Genomic DNA, 22,041 nt, shown 5'->3' with positions numbered 1-22,041 from the left:
TACTATCACAAACTTTAAAAACATTTCTCAATCTTTTACTTAAAAGAATAGCCACACCTTTTCTATTACAATTACTATTACTAGCAAAAATATCACCACCCCATACACTATTGTCATTCTGTATAATTTTATATAAATCATCATTCCAGAATGTTTCTTGTAAACATACAACATCATATTTCCTTTCATTACACAGTGCAAAAATACACTCTCTTTTATTTTTGTCACAAAGACCATTACAATTAAGGCTTATAAAATTAAAAGAAGCCATCGCAAAACAAAAATGTAAAATAGCAAACATATAACACTCCATTGTTCCTTATTTCAATTTTTTATGTATATTCGATAACCTTGCTGCTTTCAGATTAGGCTTTATATTAATCTTACTACGCCTCTTGACACCCAAGGCATTTTTTTTCTTAGCTACAAGAGTAAAATCATTTTCACTTGCCCCTTGACTACTATCAGTCATCAGGAAAGTATCCATTTCAAAGTCGTCTAAAGTGTCACATGAACTCTGACTGACTTCCCCCTGACTGTTAATTTGTTCTAGAGGGGAGACAGAAGCTTCTATATTCAAAATAGAACCTATTTTACAATCATTTTCTGAAACATTTTCTTTTGGCATAACACATTTACTTTTAGATTTAACATAATCAACATTGTTAACATTAAGTTCAATATCAACATTACTTTCTTCTTTATCTGTCTTGTTTCTTTCTTGGTCACCATAAACCATACTATCATCTTGTCCAACTTCCCCAGACACTTCATCATCACCATCTACCATCTCAGCTTCATCATCATTGACCAAAACGGCACCATTCACATCACCATTACCATCACCCTCATCACTGCAATGGCTAGCAACGACACTTGAAATAACATCTAAATCAATATTCTCATCATCTTCAGTGATATGACTAGCAACGCCATTATCACTACAAGCCGAAGACTGACCACCACGCCCAACAGTGTAATGATTCGCAACATCATTCTTTCCGCTATCACTGACATCATTTACATCATCAAGATGAGCATTAACAGTTATATTACTCTCACCATTGGTATGGTCATCATCCATTATTCTGCTACATGGCCATACATCGTCATCTCGTGTAAATGTTCCTTGGAATTCAGCAAAAGAATTGTCTACGTGTGTTTTCTTTAGAGTACTACACTTACAGCTAACCTTCTTATGCAAACACTTAGAGCACTTATTCTTAAAGCATTTTTTCCTGACATGACCTTGCTCTCCACATTCAAAACATTTGAATTCAGGACAGTCCTTATACATGTGGTCAGGACTAAAGCAACCATTACAGACTTTTACCTGGTGATTATGAATCACGCGGTAATATGCAGTCTCTTTCTCATTGACTGAAAACTTCATTGAATATGGGATTGACTTCATATTCGGGGGAAGTTTGGCTTTGAAAATTCTTGTTCCATCATAAATATTGTTCTTTGATTTCATCTTATGCTTCTTAATAACAGAAACAATTTCAACACCAATTTTATTAAATCTATCCACAATTTCCTCATCAGTCACATACATACTCAAATTAAGTATCGAAACTAATCTAAAGCTAGATTGCAATTCACTCACTTTGCATCTTTTTCCATCCACAGTCAGATCACCGAGTACTGGTTCCATCATCTGCCTTTCTCGAAACACAATTTCATAGCCGTAACCAGTTTTTGGCACACATGCAATTACACTTCCTATACCACATTTCGATTCAATGTCATCTATCAACAAATCAGGCTCTAGTTTTCCAAAACCCTCCAGAGCACAAGCAATTAACACAGTTTTCTCCTTAGAAAATTTGCTATCATAATTAGCCGACTTTCCATTGGACCTGTCTGGTCCACTTCCGTCAAAGTTAGCCATTGGTTTTTAGTTTTTAGTAAGATCTCCAAATAGTAATCAAACACACCCTTCCTCCCCCTTTTTCCTGCACCGAAATTGCAGGAAAAGGGGCAAACAAACAATTGTTTCTAAGCAAACTGTGGCCACATTCAATCAATAATTAATTAGCAATCTTCAGAAAATGTTTATGAACACAGATAAGGCGATGAACTCACCAAACAATGAAAAATCTCCGGACGACACAATGTTTACATTTCACATATGGTACATCCAAAAACCAGACCCTCTACCATGTGAGCTAATTCCCCGTCCAATAGTCGGGTCTAGATAAACGCCATATGTATCTCCGACCAAGTAATATCTAGGTAAATGGTCTAAAAACATTTTCACCAGTAATTTTCACCCATTTTTTTTGCGTACAAAATAACCTCAGAAGTAGTGTTATCAGAGAATTTTCGACTATTGACCAATAAACGTAGCTCACATGGTATGCTACACCATGGAATGCACAGTTCATCTTACATAAGCATCCGGTATCTAACAAAGAAAACAAGAATAATCTTCTCACCAAGGCTAGCCTGCTCTTTTTGTTTTTCCGTTTGCATTTTCTTTTAGGCGCCAAATTCAGCTTGTTTTGAAGTGTCGTTGATTCTCTGGAATATAAATACTTAAATTGCTGATAGCTATTGCAAGTCCTCGTAGCGCAGGGGATAGCGCGCTGGACTTCTAATCCAGAGGTCGCGGGTTCGAATCCCGCCGAGGATGGTACTTTATTTTTTAAGAGTTTAAGTCCTGCCGAATGATTGTAACGTACAACGATTTTTAGTGAGGCGTACATCTGTCCCACAGTTGTTGATAGTAGCACTGTGCACACAGAAAAGTAAGACATTTGAAACTAGTGTTATATTCATTTTGTAACTTAGCATGTATGTTTGATTTCTAAAATTCCTACAACCAAAGGAAAGCATTTCGAATTAGCATGTGTGCACATGGTAGCGTGATGCAATATAACAGCGATTATTTTTAATCACAATAACAGTTACTACACAACATTCAAAAACAAGATCATGATAATTAAAGTCTCCATACAAACTTTGCTATGCAATTTTCGTAAAAAAATAAAGACAAAAGTATCTGTGGAGAATCCGGGTATCGATCCCGGTACCTCTCGCATGCTAAGCGAGCGCTCTACCATGTGAGCTAATTCCCCGTCCAATAGTCGGGTCTAGATAAACGCCATATGTATCTCCGACCAAGTAATATCTAGGTAAATGGTCTAAAAACATTTTCACCAGTAATTTTCACCCATTTTTTTTGCGTACAAAATAACCTCAGAAGTAGTGTTATCAGAGAATTTTCGACTATTGACCAATAAACGTAGCTCACATGGTATGCTACACCATGGAATGCACAGTTCATCTTACATAAGCATCCGGTATCTAACAAAGAAAACAAGAATAATCTTCTCACCAAGGCTAGCCTGCTCTTTTTGTTTTTCCGTTTGCATTTTCTTTTAGGCGCCAAATTCAGCTTGTTTTGAAGTGTCGTTGATTCTCTGGAATATAAATACTTAAATTGCTGATAGATATTGCAAGTCCTCGTAGCGCAGGGGATAGCGCGCTGGACTTCTAATCCAGAGGTCGCGGGTTCGAATCCCGCCGAGGATGGTACTTTATTTTTTAAGAGTTTAAGTCCTGCCGAATGATTGTAACGTACAACGATTTTTAGTGAGGCGTACATCTGTCCCACAGTTGTTGATAGTAGCACTGTGCACACAGAAAAGTAAGACATTTGAAACTAGTGTTATATTCATTTTGTAACTTAGCATGTATGTTTGATTTCTAAAATTCCTACAACCAAAGGAAAGCATTTCGAATTAGCATGTGTGCACATGGTAGCGTGATGCAATATAACTGCGATTATTTTTAATCACAATAACAGTTACTACACAACATTCAAAAACAAGATCATGATAATTAAAGTCTCCATACAAACTTTGCTATGCAATTTTCGTAAAAAAATAAAGACAAAAGTATCTGTGGAGAATCCGGGTATCGATCCCGGTACCTCTCGCATGCTAAGCGAGCGCTCTACCATGTGAGCTAATTCCCCGTCCAATAGTCGGGTCTAGATAAACGGCATATGTATCTCCGACCAAGTAATATCTATACTCGGCGTCACATAAATAACATACTGTTAAAATTTGAATAAAAATATTTTCTACGACTTTATTGACACCAACCGTCGTTTAAATTGTCTTAAATGACTTGCTCATTCGTTTAGCCAAACAGCTTCTAAAAAACAAGTCGCTGATTAGCTTAAATCATGCGTAACAAATCCTTACGGGAAAATCCCATACTAATATCCGCCATGTTGGTTTTTACGGGACGATTTGTTTACAAACGAAGTGCGTAAGTTCCCGTCGAACTCCGGTGACAATCGTCTGCTTGATCAACTTCTCGGTATTATACGTTGTTCGCGTAAAATAAATCCGAGATATCCGAAATAACGCCGAATTGCATTCTGGGTTCTTCGGTTTTTGGACAAACCATTTAAACGTAAACAACATCTCCTAGCAACCCGATCACTGTAAACATGGCCGACTTTTTACAATGTAAATATTGCCACCTAGAATTAAAATCTGACCGGAATTTAACGATTCAATGTTTAGGGAGAAGCCGTTTGGCTAAACCAATGAGCAAGTCATTTAAGACAATTTAAACGACGGTAGGTGTCAATAAAGTCGTAGAAAATATTTTTATTCAAATTTTAACAGTATGTTATTTATGTGACGCCGACTATAGGTAAATGGTCTAAAAACATTTTCACCAGTAATTTTCACCCATTTTTTTTGCGTACAAAATAACCTCAGAAGTAGTGTTATCAGAGAATTTTCGACTATTGACCAATAAACGTAGCTCACATGGTATGCTACACCATGGAATGCACAGTTCATCTTACATAAGCATCCGGTATCTAACAAAGAAAACAAGAATAATCTTCTCACCAAGGCTAGCCTGCTCTTTTTGTTTTTCCGTTTGCATTTTCTTTTAGGCGCCAAATTCAGCTTGTTTTGAAGTGTCGTTGATTCTCTGGAATATAAATACTTAAATTGCTGATAGATATTGCAAGTCCTCGTAGCGCAGGGGATAGCGCGCTGGACTTCTAATCCAGAGGTCGCGGGTTCGAATCCCGCCGAGGATGGTACTTTATTTTTTAAGAGTTTAAGTCCTGCCGAATGATTGTAACGTACAACGATTTTTAGTGAGGCGTACATCTGTCCCACAGTTGTTGATAGTAGCACTGTGCACACAGAAAAGTAAGACATTTGAAACTAGTGTTATATTCATTTTGTAACTTAGCATGTATGTTTGATTTCTAAAATTCCTACAACCAAAGGAAAGCATTTCGAATTAGCATGTGTGCACATGGTAGCGTGATGCAATATAACTGCGATTATTTTTAATCACAATAACAGTTACTACACAACATTCAAAAACAAGATCATGATAATTAAAGTCTCCATACAAACTTTGCTATGCAATTTTCGTAAAAAAATAAAGACAAAAGTATCTGTGGAGAATCCGGGTATCGATCCCGGTACCTCTCGCATGCTAAGCGAGCGCTCTTTTTTTTTTTTTATCTTTATTAAATGTAATCATCAATTGTATATCACAGATATGTTCATCATATTAACATCAAATCACAATTGTCCATATTACAATCTGGATCTGAAAACAATCATGTTCACAATTGTCTATATTATCGAAATATCGTAGCACTTCATTCGAAAGAATTTAATTATATATCGCACACACGTCGTATTTTCTCGACAATAATATCTACCATTCATTTTTTTTTAAATTTTCAAAATTTTACATAAAATTTAAAAACGAAATATAACATGTACGTACTTTACGATGTTAAGATTGTTTCTCTTTATACAATATATCAGTTATCACTATAGTCCAGTAGTTGAAAACTGGGCTGGAAATCCAAGCCCTCATTATTAACTTTGGTATTAATTTATAACTAAATATATTAAATAAATACAAAAACAACACTCAACCGAAAGCACTCACTCGTATACTAAAAGTTTATTGGCTCTTTAAGAAATTTTCCATCTTTTCAATCCCTTCCTCCACTGATTCGTTGTAAAACGTAGTATTCCGCACATCATCAAAGTCTTCCTCTATATTCTTCCTTAAATATTTCCAATGATGGACAGAGCGATCGATTATGATTGTTTCTTTTTTCCACATACAGTAGTGAAGAATACTCATTGTTCCCGGCAAAAATGCTAATAATACACTACCACTTCCACTACAAAATTTGATGACTATTTTATCTAATTTTAACGCCTGTGTATTGTCTAGTTTGTTATGTGTATTCACTCGCGAGTTATTCAGTTCTTTTCGAGATGGTTCAACGGGTTTATCAATTGTCACCTTTTTACACGCGCTTTCAATTATTGATTGTCCATCGCAACGTTTCATGCTTGACTGCTTTTTATTGTTCATTTGTCTAACAGGTGATTTAACTACTTGGGGCGGGGATCTACACGGGGTATTCTTTAACTTTTCCGCAACTGATACATCCATTTCCAAGTTCGAATTGGAATCATCATCGGAGGAATCAGTCTCACTTGTCGAATTCTCTACATTTACATTTTCAGCAACGTTGTTCTTTGTCGCAATAAAGTCATCGTATCGTCTCTTATCACGCCTCCGCGTGGCACTAGATTTGTTTCGCTTTGCCTCGTTGTTTCTCCAAATTAAGCTTATTCTCATTTTGCCATTCTGCTCAATGGACGTCCAAGAAAAATCACTATATTGTTCATTTGCAACGTTCAACAAAGCTAGCAAAGTTTTTGGGAGATTATCCATTTCTAATTAACGAAGAAAGTGTATCTCCCATACAGACCCTCAACGGGAATTAAGAGTACAACAAAATTAGTCTAAAAACGCAAATAACACATCAAATTGTCAATCTGACTTACATTCTGTGAAATAAAGTCCTATTGTTACAAAGTTCGGCTGGAAATTCCAATCCAAAAACACAATAACGAGTTATATCCACAATTTATATCAGAAAAGACAAAAAGGCGTCCGACATGATTGGCGTACTCGACTGGTTCTAAGCGAGCGCTCTACCATGTGAGCTAATTCCCCGTCCAATAGTCGGGTCTAGATAAACGCCATATGTATCTCCGACCAAGTAATATCTAGGTAAATGGTCTAAAAACATTTTCACCAGTAATTTTCACCCATTTTTTTTGCGTACAAAATAACCTCAGAAGTAGTGTTATCAGAGAATTTTCGACTATTGACCAATAAACGTAGCTCACATGGTATGCTACACCATGGAATGCACAGTTCATCTTACATAAGCATCCGGTATCTAACAAAGAAAACAAGAATAATCTTCTCACCAAGGCTAGCCTGCTCTTTTTGTTTTTCCGTTTGCATTTTCTTTTAGGCGCCAAATTCAGCTTGTTTTGAAGTGTCGTTGATTCTCTGGAATATAAATACTTAAATTGCTGATAGATATTGCAAGTCCTCGTAGCGCAGGGGATAGCGCGCTGGACTTCTAATCCAGAGGTCGCGGGTTCGAATCCCGCCGAGGATGGTACTTTATTTTTTAAGAGTTTAAGTCCTGCCGAATGATTGTAACGTACAACGATTTTTAGTGAGGCGTACATCTGTCCCACAGTTGTTGATAGTAGCACTGTGCACACAGAAAAGTAAGACATTTGAAACTAGTGTTATATTCATTTTGTAACTTAGCATGTATGTTTGATTTCTAAAATTCCTACAACCAAAGGAAAGCATTTCGAATTAGCATGTGTGCACATGGTAGCGTGATGCAATATAACTGCGATTATTTTTAATCACAATAACAGTTACTACACAACATTCAAAAACAAGATCATGATAATTAAAGTCTCCATACAAACTTTGCTATGCAATTTTCGTAAAAAAATAAAGACAAAAGTATCTGTGGAGAATCCGGGTATCGATCCCGGTACCTCTCGCATGCTAAGCGAGCGCTCTACCATGTGAGCTAATTCCCCGTCCAATAGTCGGGTCTAGATAAACGCCATATGTATCTCCGACCAAGTAATATCTAGGTAAATGGTCTAAAAACATTTTCACCAGTAATTTTCACCCATTTTTTTTTCGTACAAAATAACCTCAGAAGTAGTGTTATCAGAGAATTTTCGACTATTGACCAATAAACGTAGCTCACATGGTATGCTACACCATGGAATGCACAGTTCATCTTACATAAGCATCCGGTATCTAACAAAGAAAACAAGAATAATCTTCTCACCAAGGCTAGCCTGCTCTTTTTGTTTTTCCGTTTGCATTTTCTTTTAGGCGCCAAATTCAGCTTGTTTTGAAGTGTCGTTGATTCTCTGGAATATAAATACTTAAATTGCTGATAGATATTGCAAGTCCTCGTAGCGCAGGGGATAGCGCGCTGGACTTCTAATCCAGAGGTCGCGGGTTCGAATCCCGCCGAGGATGGTACTTTATTTTTTAAGAGTTTAAGTCCTGCCGAATGATTGTAACGTACAACGATTTTTAGTGAGGCGTACATCTGTCCCACAGTTGTTGATAGTAGCACTGTGCACACAGAAAAGTAAGACATTTGAAACTAGTGTTATATTCATTTTGTAACTTAGCATGTATGTTTGATTTCTAAAATTCCTACAACCAAAGGAAAGCATTTCGAATTAGCATGTGTGCACATGGTAGCGTGATGCAATATAACTGCGATTATTTTTAATCACAATAACAGTTACTACACAACATTCAAAAACAAGATCATGATAATTAAAGTCTCCATACAAACTTTGCTATGCAATTTTCGTAAAAAAATAAAGACAAAAGTATCTGTGGAGAATCCGGGTATCGATCCCGGTACCTCTCGCATGCTAAGCGAGCGCTCTACCATGTGAGCTAATTCCCCGTCCAATAGTCGGGTCTAGATAAACGCCATATGTATCTCCGACCAAGTAATATCTAGGTAAATGGTCTAAAAACATTTTCACCAGTAATTTTCACCCATTTTTTTTTCGTACAAAATAACCTCAGAAGTAGTGTTATCAGAGAATTTTCGACTATTGACCAATAAACGTAGCTCACATGGTATGCTACACCATGGAATGCACAGTTCATCTTACATAAGCATCCGGTATCTAACAAAGAAAACAAGAATAATCTTCTCACCAAGGCTAGCCTGCTCTTTTTGTTTTTCCGTTTGCATTTTCTTTTAGGCGCCAAATTCAGCTTGTTTTGAAGTGTCGTTGATTCTCTGGAATATAAATACTTAAATTGCTGATAGATATTGCAAGTCCTCGTAGCGCAGGGGATAGCGCGCTGGACTTCTAATCCAGAGGTCGCGGGTTCGAATCCCGCCGAGGATGGTACTTTATTTTTTAAGAGTTTAAGTCCTGCCGAATGATTGTAACGTACAACGATTTTTAGTGAGGCGTACATCTGTCCCACAGTTGTTGATAGTAGCACTGTGCACACAGAAAAGTAAGACATTTGAAACTAGTGTTATATTCATTTTGTAACTTAGCATGTATGTTTGATTTCTAAAATTCCTACAACCAAAGGAAAGCATTTCGAATTAGCATGTGTGCACATGGTAGCGTGATGCAATATAACTGCGATTATTTTTAATCACAATAACAGTTACTACACAACATTCAAAAACAAGATCATGATAATTAAAGTCTCCATACAAACTTTGCTATGCAATTTTCGTAAAAAAATAAAGACAAAAGTATCTGTGGAGAATCCGGGTATCGATCCCGGTACCTCTCGCATGCTAAGCGAGCGCTCTACCATGTGAGCTAATTCCCCGTCCAATAGTCGGGTCTAGATAAACGCCATATGTATCTCCGACCAAGTAATATCTAGGTAAATGGTCTAAAAACATTTTCACCAGTAATTTTCACCCATTTTTTTTTCGTACAAAATAACCTCAGAAGTAGTGTTATCAGAGAATTTTCGACTATTGACCAATAAACGTAGCTCACATGGTATGCTACACCATGGAATGCACAGTTCATCTTACATAAGCATCCGGTATCTAACAAAGAAAACAAGAATAATCTTCTCACCAAGGCTAGCCTGCTCTTTTTGTTTTTCCGTTTGCATTTTCTTTTAGGCGCCAAATTCAGCTTGTTTTGAAGTGTCGTTGATTCTCTGGAATATAAATACTTAAATTGCTGATAGATATTGCAAGTCCTCGTAGCGCAGGGGATAGCGCGCTGGACTTCTAATCCAGAGGTCGCGGGTTCGAATCCCGCCGAGGATGGTACTTTATTTTTTAAGAGTTTAAGTCCTGCCGAATGATTGTAACGTACAACGATTTTTAGTGAGGCGTACATCTGTCCCACAGTTGTTGATAGTAGCACTGTGCACACAGAAAAGTAAGACATTTGAAACTAGTGTTATATTCATTTTGTAACTTAGCATGTATGTTTGATTTCTAAAATTCCTACAACCAAAGGAAAGCATTTCGAATTAGCATGTGTGCACATGGTAGCGTGATGCAATATAACTGCGATTATTTTTAATCACAATAACAGTTACTACACAACATTCAAAAACAAGATCATGATAATTAAAGTCTCCATACAAACTTTGCTATGCAATTTTCGTAAAAAAATAAAGACAAAAGTATCTGTGGAGAATCCGGGTATCGATCCCGGTACCTCTCGCATGCTAAGCGAGCGCTCTACCATGTGAGCTAATTCCCCGTCCAATAGTCGGGTCTAGATAAACGCCATATGTATCTCCGACCAAGTAATATCTAGGTAAATGGTCTAAAAACATTTTCACCAGTAATTTTCACCCATTTTTTTTTCGTACAAAATAACCTCAGAAGTAGTGTTATCAGAGAATTTTCGACTATTGACCAATAAACGTAGCTCACATGGTATGCTACACCATGGAATGCACAGTTCATCTTACATAAGCATCCGGTATCTAACAAAGAAAACAAGAATAATCTTCTCACCAAGGCTAGCCTGCTCTTTTTGTTTTTCCGTTTGCATTTTCTTTTAGGCGCCAAATTCAGCTTGTTTTGAAGTGTCGTTGATTCTCTGGAATATAAATACTTAAATTGCTGATAGATATTGCAAGTCCTCGTAGCGCAGGGGATAGCGCGCTGGACTTCTAATCCAGAGGTCGCGGGTTCGAATCCCGCCGAGGATGGTACTTTATTTTTTAAGAGTTTAAGTCCTGCCGAATGATTGTAACGTACAACGATTTTTAGTGAGGCGTACATCTGTCCCACAGTTGTTGATAGTAGCACTGTGCACACAGAAAAGTAAGACATTTGAAACTAGTGTTATATTCATTTTGTAACTTAGCATGTATGTTTGATTTCTAAAATTCCTACAACCAAAGGAAAGCATTTCGAATTAGCATGTGTGCACATGGTAGCGTGATGCAATATAACTGCGATTATTTTTAATCACAATAACAGTTACTACACAACATTCAAAAACAAGATCATGATAATTAAAGTCTCCATACAAACTTTGCTATGCAATTTTCGTAAAAAAATAAAGACAAAAGTATCTGTGGAGAATCCGGGTATCGATCCCGGTACCTCTCGCATGCTAAGCGAGCGCTCTACCATGTGAGCTTATTAAATGAAGTTGATATGTCCAGACGCCGAACCGTATTGCAACAGCGGTAATAATTCTTGTCGTCGAAATGAATTAATCCAAAAACTATTTGCCTTTTCTCAACCCCATGTGAAGTAAAATATTTGATGTCTGCATCGTTTTGAAAGTAGTGGTACAGACAGCAATGTTTACTTGAAAGTTTAATTAGGTACTATATTCGTGGGTCACGAAAAATAAGGGAGATAATCCATTTTTCATCTATATAAATAATAATTTACTGGTATCTTTATTTTACAGCCATAAGATATTTTAATCAGAACAACGTTGATGTTTATTCGCCATCTCGAAGTCAATATATTTATGTATATATCGAAATGTATTGAAAGTTTAAAGAAAAATGTAAAAGGATCACGAGTAAAACACATTTAATTAATTTTTACAGTTTGCATTTATTTATTCTAATGCTTGTTTTGGAATTTTTGGGGTGTTTTTGTTTTTTTTTTTTTTTGTTTTTTTTGGTTTTGTTTTGTGTTTTATTTATACATTTGTAATCTTTATTTTTGGAAGGAAAAGGAGTTTTGCAATCTCTTCTGAGAAAATATCTTTCTGATATTAATCATAATAATTCAATTCAATTTTATTTTCTTTAGGCAACATCATTCATAATTACAATGTATAAAACACATATCAGCAATTTAAAACTATCTATATGGAAAGGCCCCGTGCAGGTCCGGGTGTTAAAAGAATAGGCCTGCAGCAGCGCTAAGCTTGTCGTAAAAGGCGACTAAATAATGCTCAGAAACCTAGCCGGGGGCTAGGCGCTCTGCCCACAGAGCAACTGGGATGTGTGCCCCAGGTGGTGGAATGGGGTACCCCTGGCGTGTTACATGCTGGGGTTGTCAGGCTATAATACGGAAAACCTGACCGCAAACCATAGTGGTGCACCGTGTTGGGAAAGATGCCACGTTCCTCGCACGTTAAAGAACCCTGCTGGGGTATTCGATAGGAGTAGGAACCTTTGCACTCCGCCACAGGAGGCTAAATTGCACGACCTTACCCACCCCCCTTTTTCCAGTGGCAATCAAAATTTGTCGACCCTATTATCCTTGTGACCCATCCTTTTTTTTTCATTTCATGTTCATTTTATCATCCATTTCATGTTCATTGTCTGAATATAGCTGAAATATTGCTGCTCGGACGTTAAACCCCAACAAACAAACAAATCTATATGGAAAGCACATTATCATGTATAAAAGTATATATACTGAATATTAAATGTCAAAAGCTGTATTACATGCTGTATCAACCCGAGACTCTTATGTCACTATAAGGGCCACCTTTGGATACAGATTTTAACATTTCATGTTCATTATATCTTATCTCTTAACCAAGTATATTCTGTGAAGGGATGCGATGTAGGTCATTCCAAAATTAGACTTGAAATTTGGTGGATTTATTGTTTAAATGTACTTAAGCATTGATTCATAGACAGATGTAATAAATGTAATGGTAAAGAAGAGTTATTTGAACGAAGAAAGATATCCAGAACCTTTCAGTCCCCTGCCGTATATGGTCCTCTCCCGGCATCAGGTAGTATACGATTAGGTACATTTTGAGATGTAGTCTCATTTTGTTTAAATAAAGGTGTTTTTAGGCAATCTTAACAGAAATATCATATATCTTATAAAATATAGTAATTGGTTGTTAGGAAAGGCATCCCTGATTGGTACTAAAACAGAAATATTTTTTTTCAGTACGTTACCATGGCTACTGGTTTTTATGACAATAATAACTAATTAACCTATAAATTACCTGAACCTCCACACACCAAGGATTAGAAAAATATTTACTTTTTTATGAAAAAAAAAAACACTTAATTAATATTATTGAGTTTAAAAACAAATCAGGGATGCCTTTTCAAAACTTACAGCCAAATACTATGTTTTATAAAATATCAGGCGCTTAGAAACTAGCACATGAAATAATCACATGAAATAATAACACCCTTTTCAATTAATTTTTTTGCAGTTTTAGTTCCAAAGTTCTTGCCAAATAAGGTATTTTGAAAATCAGCTGACGTGTGGTAGTATTCTAGTTTTCAATGTTCCAAATATTATGTTTCAAGTCGCAAACACAATCAAGGCAACACAAGACAAGTGTTGTGCTTTCAAAATTAAGTTCTAAAAGTCCCCGAATTACATTGTTTTGATTTCCGCTAAAATCTTCGTTCCCTTTATTTCTCTTTGATAATTTCTTCTTATTTTTGAGACAAGGATATTCCTATTTTTAGGAATATGAGATTTCCAGAGCTAACCCACGCATGAATTAAAAGATGCAAAGTTCGTCTATGTTATGTTTTTAATTTGTATTTTAATGAGTTTACGGATTAGTTCATTTGGATAGACTTTTCAATACTTGTAACTTTAGTTGTCTGCCCTTGCATAATAAGCAATACAATATCTACAGTATCTAAAAAATGAACACGTTCATCCACGATTAACTCTTAAGCTTTTAATGTACTGTGGATGCTTAGTTGTAATATGACTTATTTTCAATGTTTTATCGTAGTAGTAATTTGCACAATAATAAATAGTTGAATTTATAAATCTAAAGAATTAAGAGATTTTGTCAAAAGGCGTAATTTAATGGTTAGAAATGTAAATTTGTGTAGTAAAGGTCTTAATTATACTTTCGTTCCCAAACAAAGTATGTTAGATTATATAATGTTTAATGAGTGTTTATATAGACAAATGTTGTCCTATGAAATCCTTGCTGAAGGGTCTATAAGTTTAACCTCAGATCATCTTCCTATTGTTGTCCAATTTTAATTAAAAAAATCCCCACACTATAATTTTACCAGATCATAAACCTCCAGCGTGGCACCGAATAAATGAACAACATATACAGGACTATCAGAATAGCATCCAGAAGGCTATTATAGATCTTATATGAACAATAAGAACAATGGTTTGAGTGACGTGACATTGATGAGATTTATCAAAAACGTTGTATCTATTATTATTGATTCAGACTACTCCAAAACGTAGTTATAATCCCTATACAAAACAATATTGGACTGCTAATGTAAAACGTGCCCATGAACTAGAACGTGATATTCGGAAATTGTGGATTTAAAATGAACAACCTAGAGGAATGAATCATGAGACTTACCGCAATTATAAGCGGGCAAAATATGCCTTTAGAGACACTCAGCAGGCAGCTTTCGAATCTTATATCCAGAAAACTTATGATGACATAAACAATGCATCTGAATGTGAAATTCAGTTGTTCTGGAAGCTAATCAAACAATTTAAACTTACTGAAACATGAATATATTCAGAAATAGTTAAAATAATGTAACATGTAACTCTCCTGAATCGGTTGCTAATGCGCTCTCAGGCTTTTATAGTGAAATGTACAAACATAGTGAAAATCCACTGTTCAACCAAGATTATACAGAACATGTTGACAGTTGCTATAACGAAATACTAAGAAACAGCTTTGAAGTACACAACAACCTACATGGAGGTGAAATAACCGAGATAGAGTTAAATGAAGCAAATAAACAATTAAAAGAAACGTAAAGCTAGTTGTCACTATAAAGTCGTAAATGAACATTTATTGTATGGCGGAATCGTTTTGAAGAATTGTTCAGTTAGACAACAGCAAGGGTTTCAGAGGCATTTAGGTTGTACCACTGCTTCTTTCAACTTACATGAATCAATATATCACAATATAGAAAAGTCTAGCAATGTGTATGTAGCTTTCCTTGATAGCGGTAAGGCAATTGATACGGTCTGGAGAAGGGGTCACATGGTTAAATTGCATAAATTGGGTGTTAAAGGGAAAATATGGTCTTTAATTAATGACAGCTAGATTGATACAAAGAGTGCAGTAATTGTTAATCAATGTAAAATTGACTTTTTCTCCGTAGATGAAGGAATTCGTCAAGGGGTGTTTTATCGGGTTTATTGTATATTGTATTTATAAATGACCTTATTTGTGAATTAGAAAATGTATGTCGAAAGCGTGGCATGTTCAATGTGCCCAACGCTTGCAGACGATATAGCATGTATTAGCACATCTCCTTTGCATCTGCAAATGATGCTTGATATCTGTTATGAAAACTCTAAACGTTGGAGATTTAGTTTTAAAGCAAGTAAACCGAATATTATGCAATTTTCACATAGTTTGTCTAAAGGATTGGTACAGGTGAAGAACTTATACCTTTTGCAGAGAGTTATGTTCACTTAGGGATTGACATAAACTTAAAGTTCAAATCGATTGATAGAACACAGAACGCACGTAGGAAGGGAAGAAACGCGTACTTTGCTTTGAACGGAATATCAGCTAAACAGCTAAAACTACGAATCCGTCTGTACTTATGAACTTATATAAAACTGTTGCTCGGCTGACTGTGTTGTATGGCTACGAAATGTGGTCCAAAATGAGATTTAATGATGTTTCTGTACTAAGCAGGTTTCAACACTTCATTGTAGAACATATTCTGAATCTTCCCACATTACCTCGTTCTGATATGTGTCAATGTATTCTAGGGATATACACAATAGAGATGTACATACATAAGCGGAAATTGATGTTCTTTCAAAAACTTTGCATAATTTATCAAAACCTATATTCATGACAAGACTTTTTTTGTTTTCTAAATGGTAATAAGCATAGACATCTTGGATTTATACCAGACATTGTTGAAATACTGTCAAAATTTGATTTAACGCAGTATCTTTTTGACTACATTTCAGATGGACACTTTCCGTGCAAAGCTATATGGAGATCGTTAGTTCAAAATGCTATAAACACGATACAATCGTCCAAATGATTGTATGAGTAACGATAGTGACTTCGACAGATTTCGATGCTTGTATAAAGCAATACAACTAGCCTCGTTCTGGAAGTTTTCCAAACAAAAAATACAGAAATTAACAGATCATTTTTCATTACAAAACTATGGACAGTTATACCAAACTCTACACCTGGTGCTTGTACTATATGTGATAGACCATTTACTGATATGTATGTTCATGTATACTTCTCTTGTGCATTAACGGAACATTTACGTGATTTATTACGGAACATTACAATTGAAAATTTTGATTTGAATATATAATGTGAACTCTCGCAGTATGATGATGAAATTCTTTATCAGACGTAACTTGGACGTGAACAGACAACCGCCCTGAAAGCTAGATAGCAAGTTGAACTTTTGAAACTGTGGCATGCACATATTATTCAACGTCTTTCCACTTATGACAGATTACGGTCGCAGATGTTACGATACATGCTATATCGTATGCAAGCGACCGTGCTACATTTGATAGTATTTATTAATGTATATTGATGAATAGATGTATATAGTATTTGTATTCAGTTCGTATGCTTATATTTTATATTTATATTTTATACTTATAATTATACTACCTTATACACGTAGATACTAATATATAGTTCTTGGTAGAGAATCCTCATACTTTGTAAGAAATAATTATCTTTCAAATATACAGAAAAAGATGTTTACAAAATGCTTGAATTTTTAATGGACAATATATTTGTCCTGTGTGGTGGACGCGTTTTTTCAACAAACGGTCGGCATTCCAATGGGAACAAATTGTGCCCCTCTACTTGCTGACCTATTCCTTCACTCTTATGAGGCTGACTTTATAGCTGATCTGATCCGGAAGAAAGAATATCGTTTAGCTAGATCCTTTAATCCCAGCTTCCGCTATATAGATGACGTATTATCTTTAAACAATCCTAATTTTGGGATTTGATACATCGCATCTACCCAAAAGAACTTGAGACAAAGGATACTAGACACTGTGAAGTCAGCCTAATATCTTGACCTACACTTAGAGGTTGATGGTAAAGGAAAACTATTTACCAAACTATACGACAAACGTATTGTCAAAAAATTGTCAACGTTCCTTTCATCTGTGGCAACATCCCTTCAGCACCTGCGTATGGAGTGTTCATATCACAACTCATACGTTATGCAAGAGCTTGCTGAAACCATGCAGACTTTTTGTATCGCGTTAGAATTCTAACAAATAGGCTCCTGGAACAGGGTTATGTTGCTACAAGATTAAAGTCATCACTACAGAGGTTTGAAGATCTTCATCATGAACTCGTTTATCGTTACGTTGTATGCATATGTACCATGCAAACTGATTTGTTCAATGTGTCATAGTTTTCCTTTCCTCTTTTATCTACCACGGACTTGACCTTTTTATGAGCAACTCGGTGGGTGTTCCTTGAAAAGCAGAGGACGCTTACCCTACCGGTGCACCTGGTCCATGCTCCCAGTTTTTAGTGGAGTCCGAGTTGTTCATTTGATTTCAGTACTTTGTATGTATGATTTTAGTTACTTTATGTTCTTTGTTGTGTAGGTCTGTTGTCCATGTTTGGTCTTTGTTCCTATATTATATTCTTCTGATTACTGCTATAACCTTGGTTCCCTTGATTACTCTTGTATTTAATGTAGTTTAACTATTATAATTGTATTCATAAATCTCTTCATGAGGAAATAAAGATATGAAAGAATGAATAACACAGCACTTATTGATGGAAGATAGAAATTACAAAATAAGGCAATAAGAACTATAAGTTAAAACATGTTTATGTCCACCCCTGTCAGTAGGTATGGATATATTTTTCATAAGATTTTGTTTTTGTTTGTTTTGTCGTCGTTGTCTATGAGAAAAAAAACTATAAATAACACTACAGACTTTCTTTCAGTAATTTAGTTAACTTTGTGTTAGATTTCCTGCTAAAGTTGTGTTGCAATAATTTACAAAATTGTTTGACTTTCTCGTGTAACTTTAAAGTTTTGTCCTCGTCATTTCATTTAGACATTTATTGGTTTCTTTACTTTGAACTAAAAGTATCATTCTATGGTTTCGTTAATTTCTTCGAAGAAAATTATGTCTTTATATATAGGATTTGCAAAATTAACATTATTGCACCCAAGGTACCTAGTTTGTTTCAGTCCGACACGCTCAAACCGATTTTTCGTGTGCTAGATCACAGATAAACAGTCCTGAGGTGAGCATGTTCCCTCATTCGAATTTGACACATTAGGATTGCATGCTAAAAAGCCAATACTTTATCTTATATATTCCGCGTGGTTTGCAGATAAACAAATGATCTATCGCACTTAAGATGACTACACTCCTACGAGACAACTTGATCATCAGATAAAGATATTGCTTTTCTATTCAAAGCAGAATGAAAATGAAATGATGGTTTAGTAAGTGTGTATAGGGTGTATAAACTGTGGTTCTTCTTTTTGTTTTGAAACATAAATAGAAATGTTCATCTAGTATTAGGTAGAAAAAAGGCTGAAATGAAAAACACAATGAATCTAACAAATGTAATCCGAATCAGTCTGATGATAATTTTTCATGATGATGTTAGAACGGTGGAACTTGTGGTTGGCAATATTTTTCTCGACTTTAAGGAACATGTGCCCCAGCAGACAATTAGATTACATTGTATATTGATGATACAGGACGTTGGAAATTAAAACCTTTGTGACAAACATGATGATTTTGACTTTCCAATTGTAAACTTTACCTTGCTTAATGGTAGTTTTCAAGCATCTCTAGCCTATGGAAAATGCATTTCAAAGTAAATCCATATTCGTCGAGTCTTGGATCTGTACACGAACTTTCCCTGAACATCCCGGATACAGTCAAATAAGCTTCTTATATTAATAAGGGGTACGTTCAGCCTTTGTAATACTGCTGATGAGAGGTACTCTTTCAAACACGTGAACAGCACATCAACATCAAAATTTGCAATACATATATATATGATTGGTATTTTTGTATTTTATTTAATATCATCATTACACTATTTGACTACATTCATTAAGTTTAACAATTTGCTTCATTATGAAATGTATATCTCACAGATGAGGTCAAATATCTTCAGTTAGATTCCACGTCTTACTGGATTCACACCCTATCGAATTTGACACTTACTAGTTTGAGAGGTATAGCTTCTTCGGCATTATTTATTGGGGCAACTTAAAGAACCTATGTCATATGAACTACGGTATTTTCTCAATTACAATCTTAAACACACTACCATCATGCTAAGTCGTGAAATAACAGACAGCCACATTCCTTTTTAAATTTCTAAGTAAATTCTCGATGCGGTGTCAGGTCTTTGCGTTATTTATTGCTTTGTTATATCAAGTTAAAGATCAAATGTTCATAAGTTTTTACATTTATAGTTGATATTGTCCCATGTTTTTTTCAGTGATGTTTGAATATTTAAGTTCGATTTGTGTATTTCAGGTAATTTCCAATTTTTATGCATTATTTGTTTTAGTTACATCAGGCTATTTATTTGACTAAACGATATCGCCTAAGTGTTAACCGCTACGTTGTTTGACATATGACCCCTATATGATTGGTGTTGAGGAGCTTCATTTTTGTTAAAAGACTACTGGATTATGATCAATTGCAATATGATGGGTGCGTTAGTAGATAAGTCACAATTTCCTCTGACCCTGCAACCCTCCTCTTTTTTATTTGGATATTGATATGTCGGGTTGGGGTCAGAACGATGTGCCATACAAAAAGTTGGAGATTTAGCGGTACCGCGGAGTATCGCCCTTCAACCGCTTGTAACGACTTTCAAGTTGACATTGTGCATGTCACACCTACCTAGTTTGATTCCGGAATCATTTTCCCGTATGCTGATACCAAATTTGCTAGAAAAATTACATTTATTATTGAAGTTTTGATAATTTTCCACGAGAGACCCTGTTTTGTTGACATTTTGAACCATAATAGAGAGTAGGCGGAGCTTGTTACTTTTGGAATGGAAGGGTAGCGGGCACGTAATTTTTCAGCGGAATTTTGAAATATTATGTTAGATTCCGGTTTTAAAAATTGTTTCTGCTCCGTTCCAACTTTTTGTATGGCACATCGTTCTGACCCCAACCCGATATCAATATCCAAATAAAAAAGAGGAGGGTTGCAGGGTCAGAGGAAATTCGGACTATTGGTAGATCAGACATGCTTACCCTTCAGCGGTACTTTAAATTTTTTGTTGGTAGGTCATATTGCTGCTAGTGCTTTATTTATTTTTTTATTTTTTTTGTGTTAAGTCTTGTTTTCCTCATATTCAGTTTTTAAATGTATACTATTTTATTCGGTAGGCAACATTTTTGTATGTAGATCGTCTTTGTTTCTTGTTTTCCAGTTCAGGACATGTGCTTGAAATCAATGTAATTGAACTGTCTCATCAGTGACGCTTCGGTATTTTTTCCCGTTCTTTTTTCGATGTGATATTAGAAATATAGTATTTATTAAAAACACAACCTGCATAGACAGTGTAAAAATGGAATTACATGTGCTATCTATAAACAAACAAATTCAATATGCAAAACACTGTCAAATACTGGATAATAAATTTGTACTTTGTGCTTATAATATGGCCTTGATTTGAACTCGTGGAACTTTTCTTTGTGTCTGAAATTAAAAAAAGATCTAGAAAGTGTCTGAATGTATATTGTTTAATAATAATAACTTCAAACAAGTATTTTCGCTTTCCTATGACTACAATGGATACTTTGATGAAGAAAAAATACAGTAATTTATTTGGAGAACTAGATTTCTTTGTAAGTCCTTATAATCCTTATTAAACAGATGTTTTTGAAATATTTTTAATCTTTAGTATATGCATTTACATTCGGTGGTTGAATAGCTGACATGCTGAGCATTTAAATATATTTAACAATTTTTGAAATCGTTCCATCCCCGTGCAGGTCCGGGTGTTAAAAGAATAGGCCTGTAGTAGCGCTAAGCTTGTCGTAAAAGGCGACTAAATAGTGCTCAGAACCCTAGCCGGGGGCTAGGGCGCTCTGCCCACAGAGCAACTGTGATGTGTGCCCCAGGTGGTGGAATGGGGTACCCCTGGCGTGTTACATGCTGGGGTTGTCAGGCTGTAATACGGAAAACCTGACCGCAAACCATAGCGGTGCACCATGTTGGGAAAGAAGCCACGTTCCTCGCACGTTAAAGAACCTGCTGTCGTATTCGATAGGAGTAAGAACCATAGGGCTCCGCCACAGGAGGCTAAATTGCCCGACCCTACCCACCTCTCCCTATTTCCCGAGGCAATCATAATTTGTCGACCCCATTGCCCTTGTGTCCCATCCCTTTTTCATTTCATCATCATTTCATGTTCATTTTATCATCAATTTCATGTTCATCGTCTGAATATAGCTGAAATATTGCTGTTCGGACGTTAAACCCCAACAAACAAACAAACAAACAAACAAATTGAAATCGTTCCAAACACTACTCCGTATGGTTAAAACATACCTGTTATGTCTGTTCCTCTTTTGATATTCGACGAAGACTTTACTGCAAAATATAAATATGATTCGAGTAACCTTTAATAAGACAAGTAGAATAGTTGGTAATTTATTGGTATCACCGTTAATTGGAATATAATTATTATTTATAATATTACGGAATAT

At 35.6% G+C, this 22,041-nt stretch overlaps 1 protein-coding gene and 14 non-coding genes across 18 annotated transcripts in view; 8 read left to right on the top strand and 7 right to left on the bottom strand.

Moving 5' to 3' along the window:
- The first annotated feature begins 2,565 nt into the window (after positions 1-2,565).
- Trnar-ucu (transfer RNA arginine (anticodon UCU)) lies at positions 2,566-2,638 on the top strand. Its single transcript has one exon. It is a non-coding gene; the product is annotated as a tRNA-Arg (tRNA).
- Positions 2,639-3,010: 372 nt separating this feature from the next.
- Positions 3,011-3,083, bottom strand: Trnaa-agc (transfer RNA alanine (anticodon AGC)). Its single transcript has one exon. It is a non-coding gene; the product is annotated as a tRNA-Ala (tRNA).
- Positions 3,084-3,467: 384 nt separating this feature from the next.
- On the top strand, positions 3,468-3,540 carry Trnar-ucu (transfer RNA arginine (anticodon UCU)). The gene has a single exon. It is a non-coding gene; the product is annotated as a tRNA-Arg (tRNA).
- Positions 3,541-3,912: 372 nt separating this feature from the next.
- On the bottom strand, positions 3,913-3,985 carry Trnaa-agc (transfer RNA alanine (anticodon AGC)). The gene has a single exon. It is a non-coding gene; the product is annotated as a tRNA-Ala (tRNA).
- Positions 3,986-5,004: 1,019 nt separating this feature from the next.
- Positions 5,005-5,077, top strand: Trnar-ucu (transfer RNA arginine (anticodon UCU)). Its single transcript has one exon. It is a non-coding gene; the product is annotated as a tRNA-Arg (tRNA).
- A 2,351-nt stretch (positions 5,078-7,428) lies between these two features.
- Trnar-ucu (transfer RNA arginine (anticodon UCU)) lies at positions 7,429-7,501 on the top strand. The gene has a single exon. It is a non-coding gene; the product is annotated as a tRNA-Arg (tRNA).
- Positions 7,502-7,873: 372 nt separating this feature from the next.
- Positions 7,874-7,946, bottom strand: Trnaa-agc (transfer RNA alanine (anticodon AGC)). Its single transcript has one exon. It is a non-coding gene; the product is annotated as a tRNA-Ala (tRNA).
- Positions 7,947-8,330: 384 nt separating this feature from the next.
- Positions 8,331-8,403, top strand: Trnar-ucu (transfer RNA arginine (anticodon UCU)). The gene has a single exon. It is a non-coding gene; the product is annotated as a tRNA-Arg (tRNA).
- A 372-nt stretch (positions 8,404-8,775) lies between these two features.
- Positions 8,776-8,848, bottom strand: Trnaa-agc (transfer RNA alanine (anticodon AGC)). Its single transcript has one exon. It is a non-coding gene; the product is annotated as a tRNA-Ala (tRNA).
- A 384-nt stretch (positions 8,849-9,232) lies between these two features.
- On the top strand, positions 9,233-9,305 carry Trnar-ucu (transfer RNA arginine (anticodon UCU)). Its single transcript has one exon. It is a non-coding gene; the product is annotated as a tRNA-Arg (tRNA).
- Positions 9,306-9,677: 372 nt separating this feature from the next.
- Positions 9,678-9,750, bottom strand: Trnaa-agc (transfer RNA alanine (anticodon AGC)). Its single transcript has one exon. It is a non-coding gene; the product is annotated as a tRNA-Ala (tRNA).
- A 384-nt stretch (positions 9,751-10,134) lies between these two features.
- On the top strand, positions 10,135-10,207 carry Trnar-ucu (transfer RNA arginine (anticodon UCU)). The gene has a single exon. It is a non-coding gene; the product is annotated as a tRNA-Arg (tRNA).
- Positions 10,208-10,579: 372 nt separating this feature from the next.
- On the bottom strand, positions 10,580-10,652 carry Trnaa-agc (transfer RNA alanine (anticodon AGC)). The gene has a single exon. It is a non-coding gene; the product is annotated as a tRNA-Ala (tRNA).
- A 384-nt stretch (positions 10,653-11,036) lies between these two features.
- On the top strand, positions 11,037-11,109 carry Trnar-ucu (transfer RNA arginine (anticodon UCU)). Its single transcript has one exon. It is a non-coding gene; the product is annotated as a tRNA-Arg (tRNA).
- An 8,274-nt stretch (positions 11,110-19,383) lies between these two features.
- LOC148622514 (zwei Ig domain protein zig-8-like) overlaps positions 19,384-22,041 on the bottom strand; it is a 63,838-nt gene continuing 61,180 nt past the window's right edge. For all 4 annotated transcript variants that reach the window (XM_088572542.1, XM_088572541.1, XM_088572543.1 and 1 more), the window contains 2 exons: positions 21,884-21,925; positions 19,384-21,028 (listed from right to left, as the gene is read on the bottom strand). In XM_088572542.1, the coding sequence (XP_088428668.1) occupies positions 20,913-21,028; positions 21,884-21,925 (158 nt within the window). In that variant the 3' untranslated portion in view covers positions 19,384-20,912. The remainder of the gene's footprint in view (positions 21,029-21,883; positions 21,926-22,041) is intronic.

This window comes from Perna viridis, chromosome 3 (assembly GCF_037379345.1).
Source record: "Perna viridis isolate PV_CMFRI_1.1 ecotype Kerala chromosome 3, ASM3737934v1, whole genome shotgun sequence".
NCBI classification, from domain to species: domain Eukaryota; kingdom Metazoa; phylum Mollusca; class Bivalvia; order Mytilida; family Mytilidae; genus Perna; species Perna viridis.
Note: the sequence above shows the minus strand (reverse complement) of the source record. Positions and strands in the feature narration are given on the sequence as shown.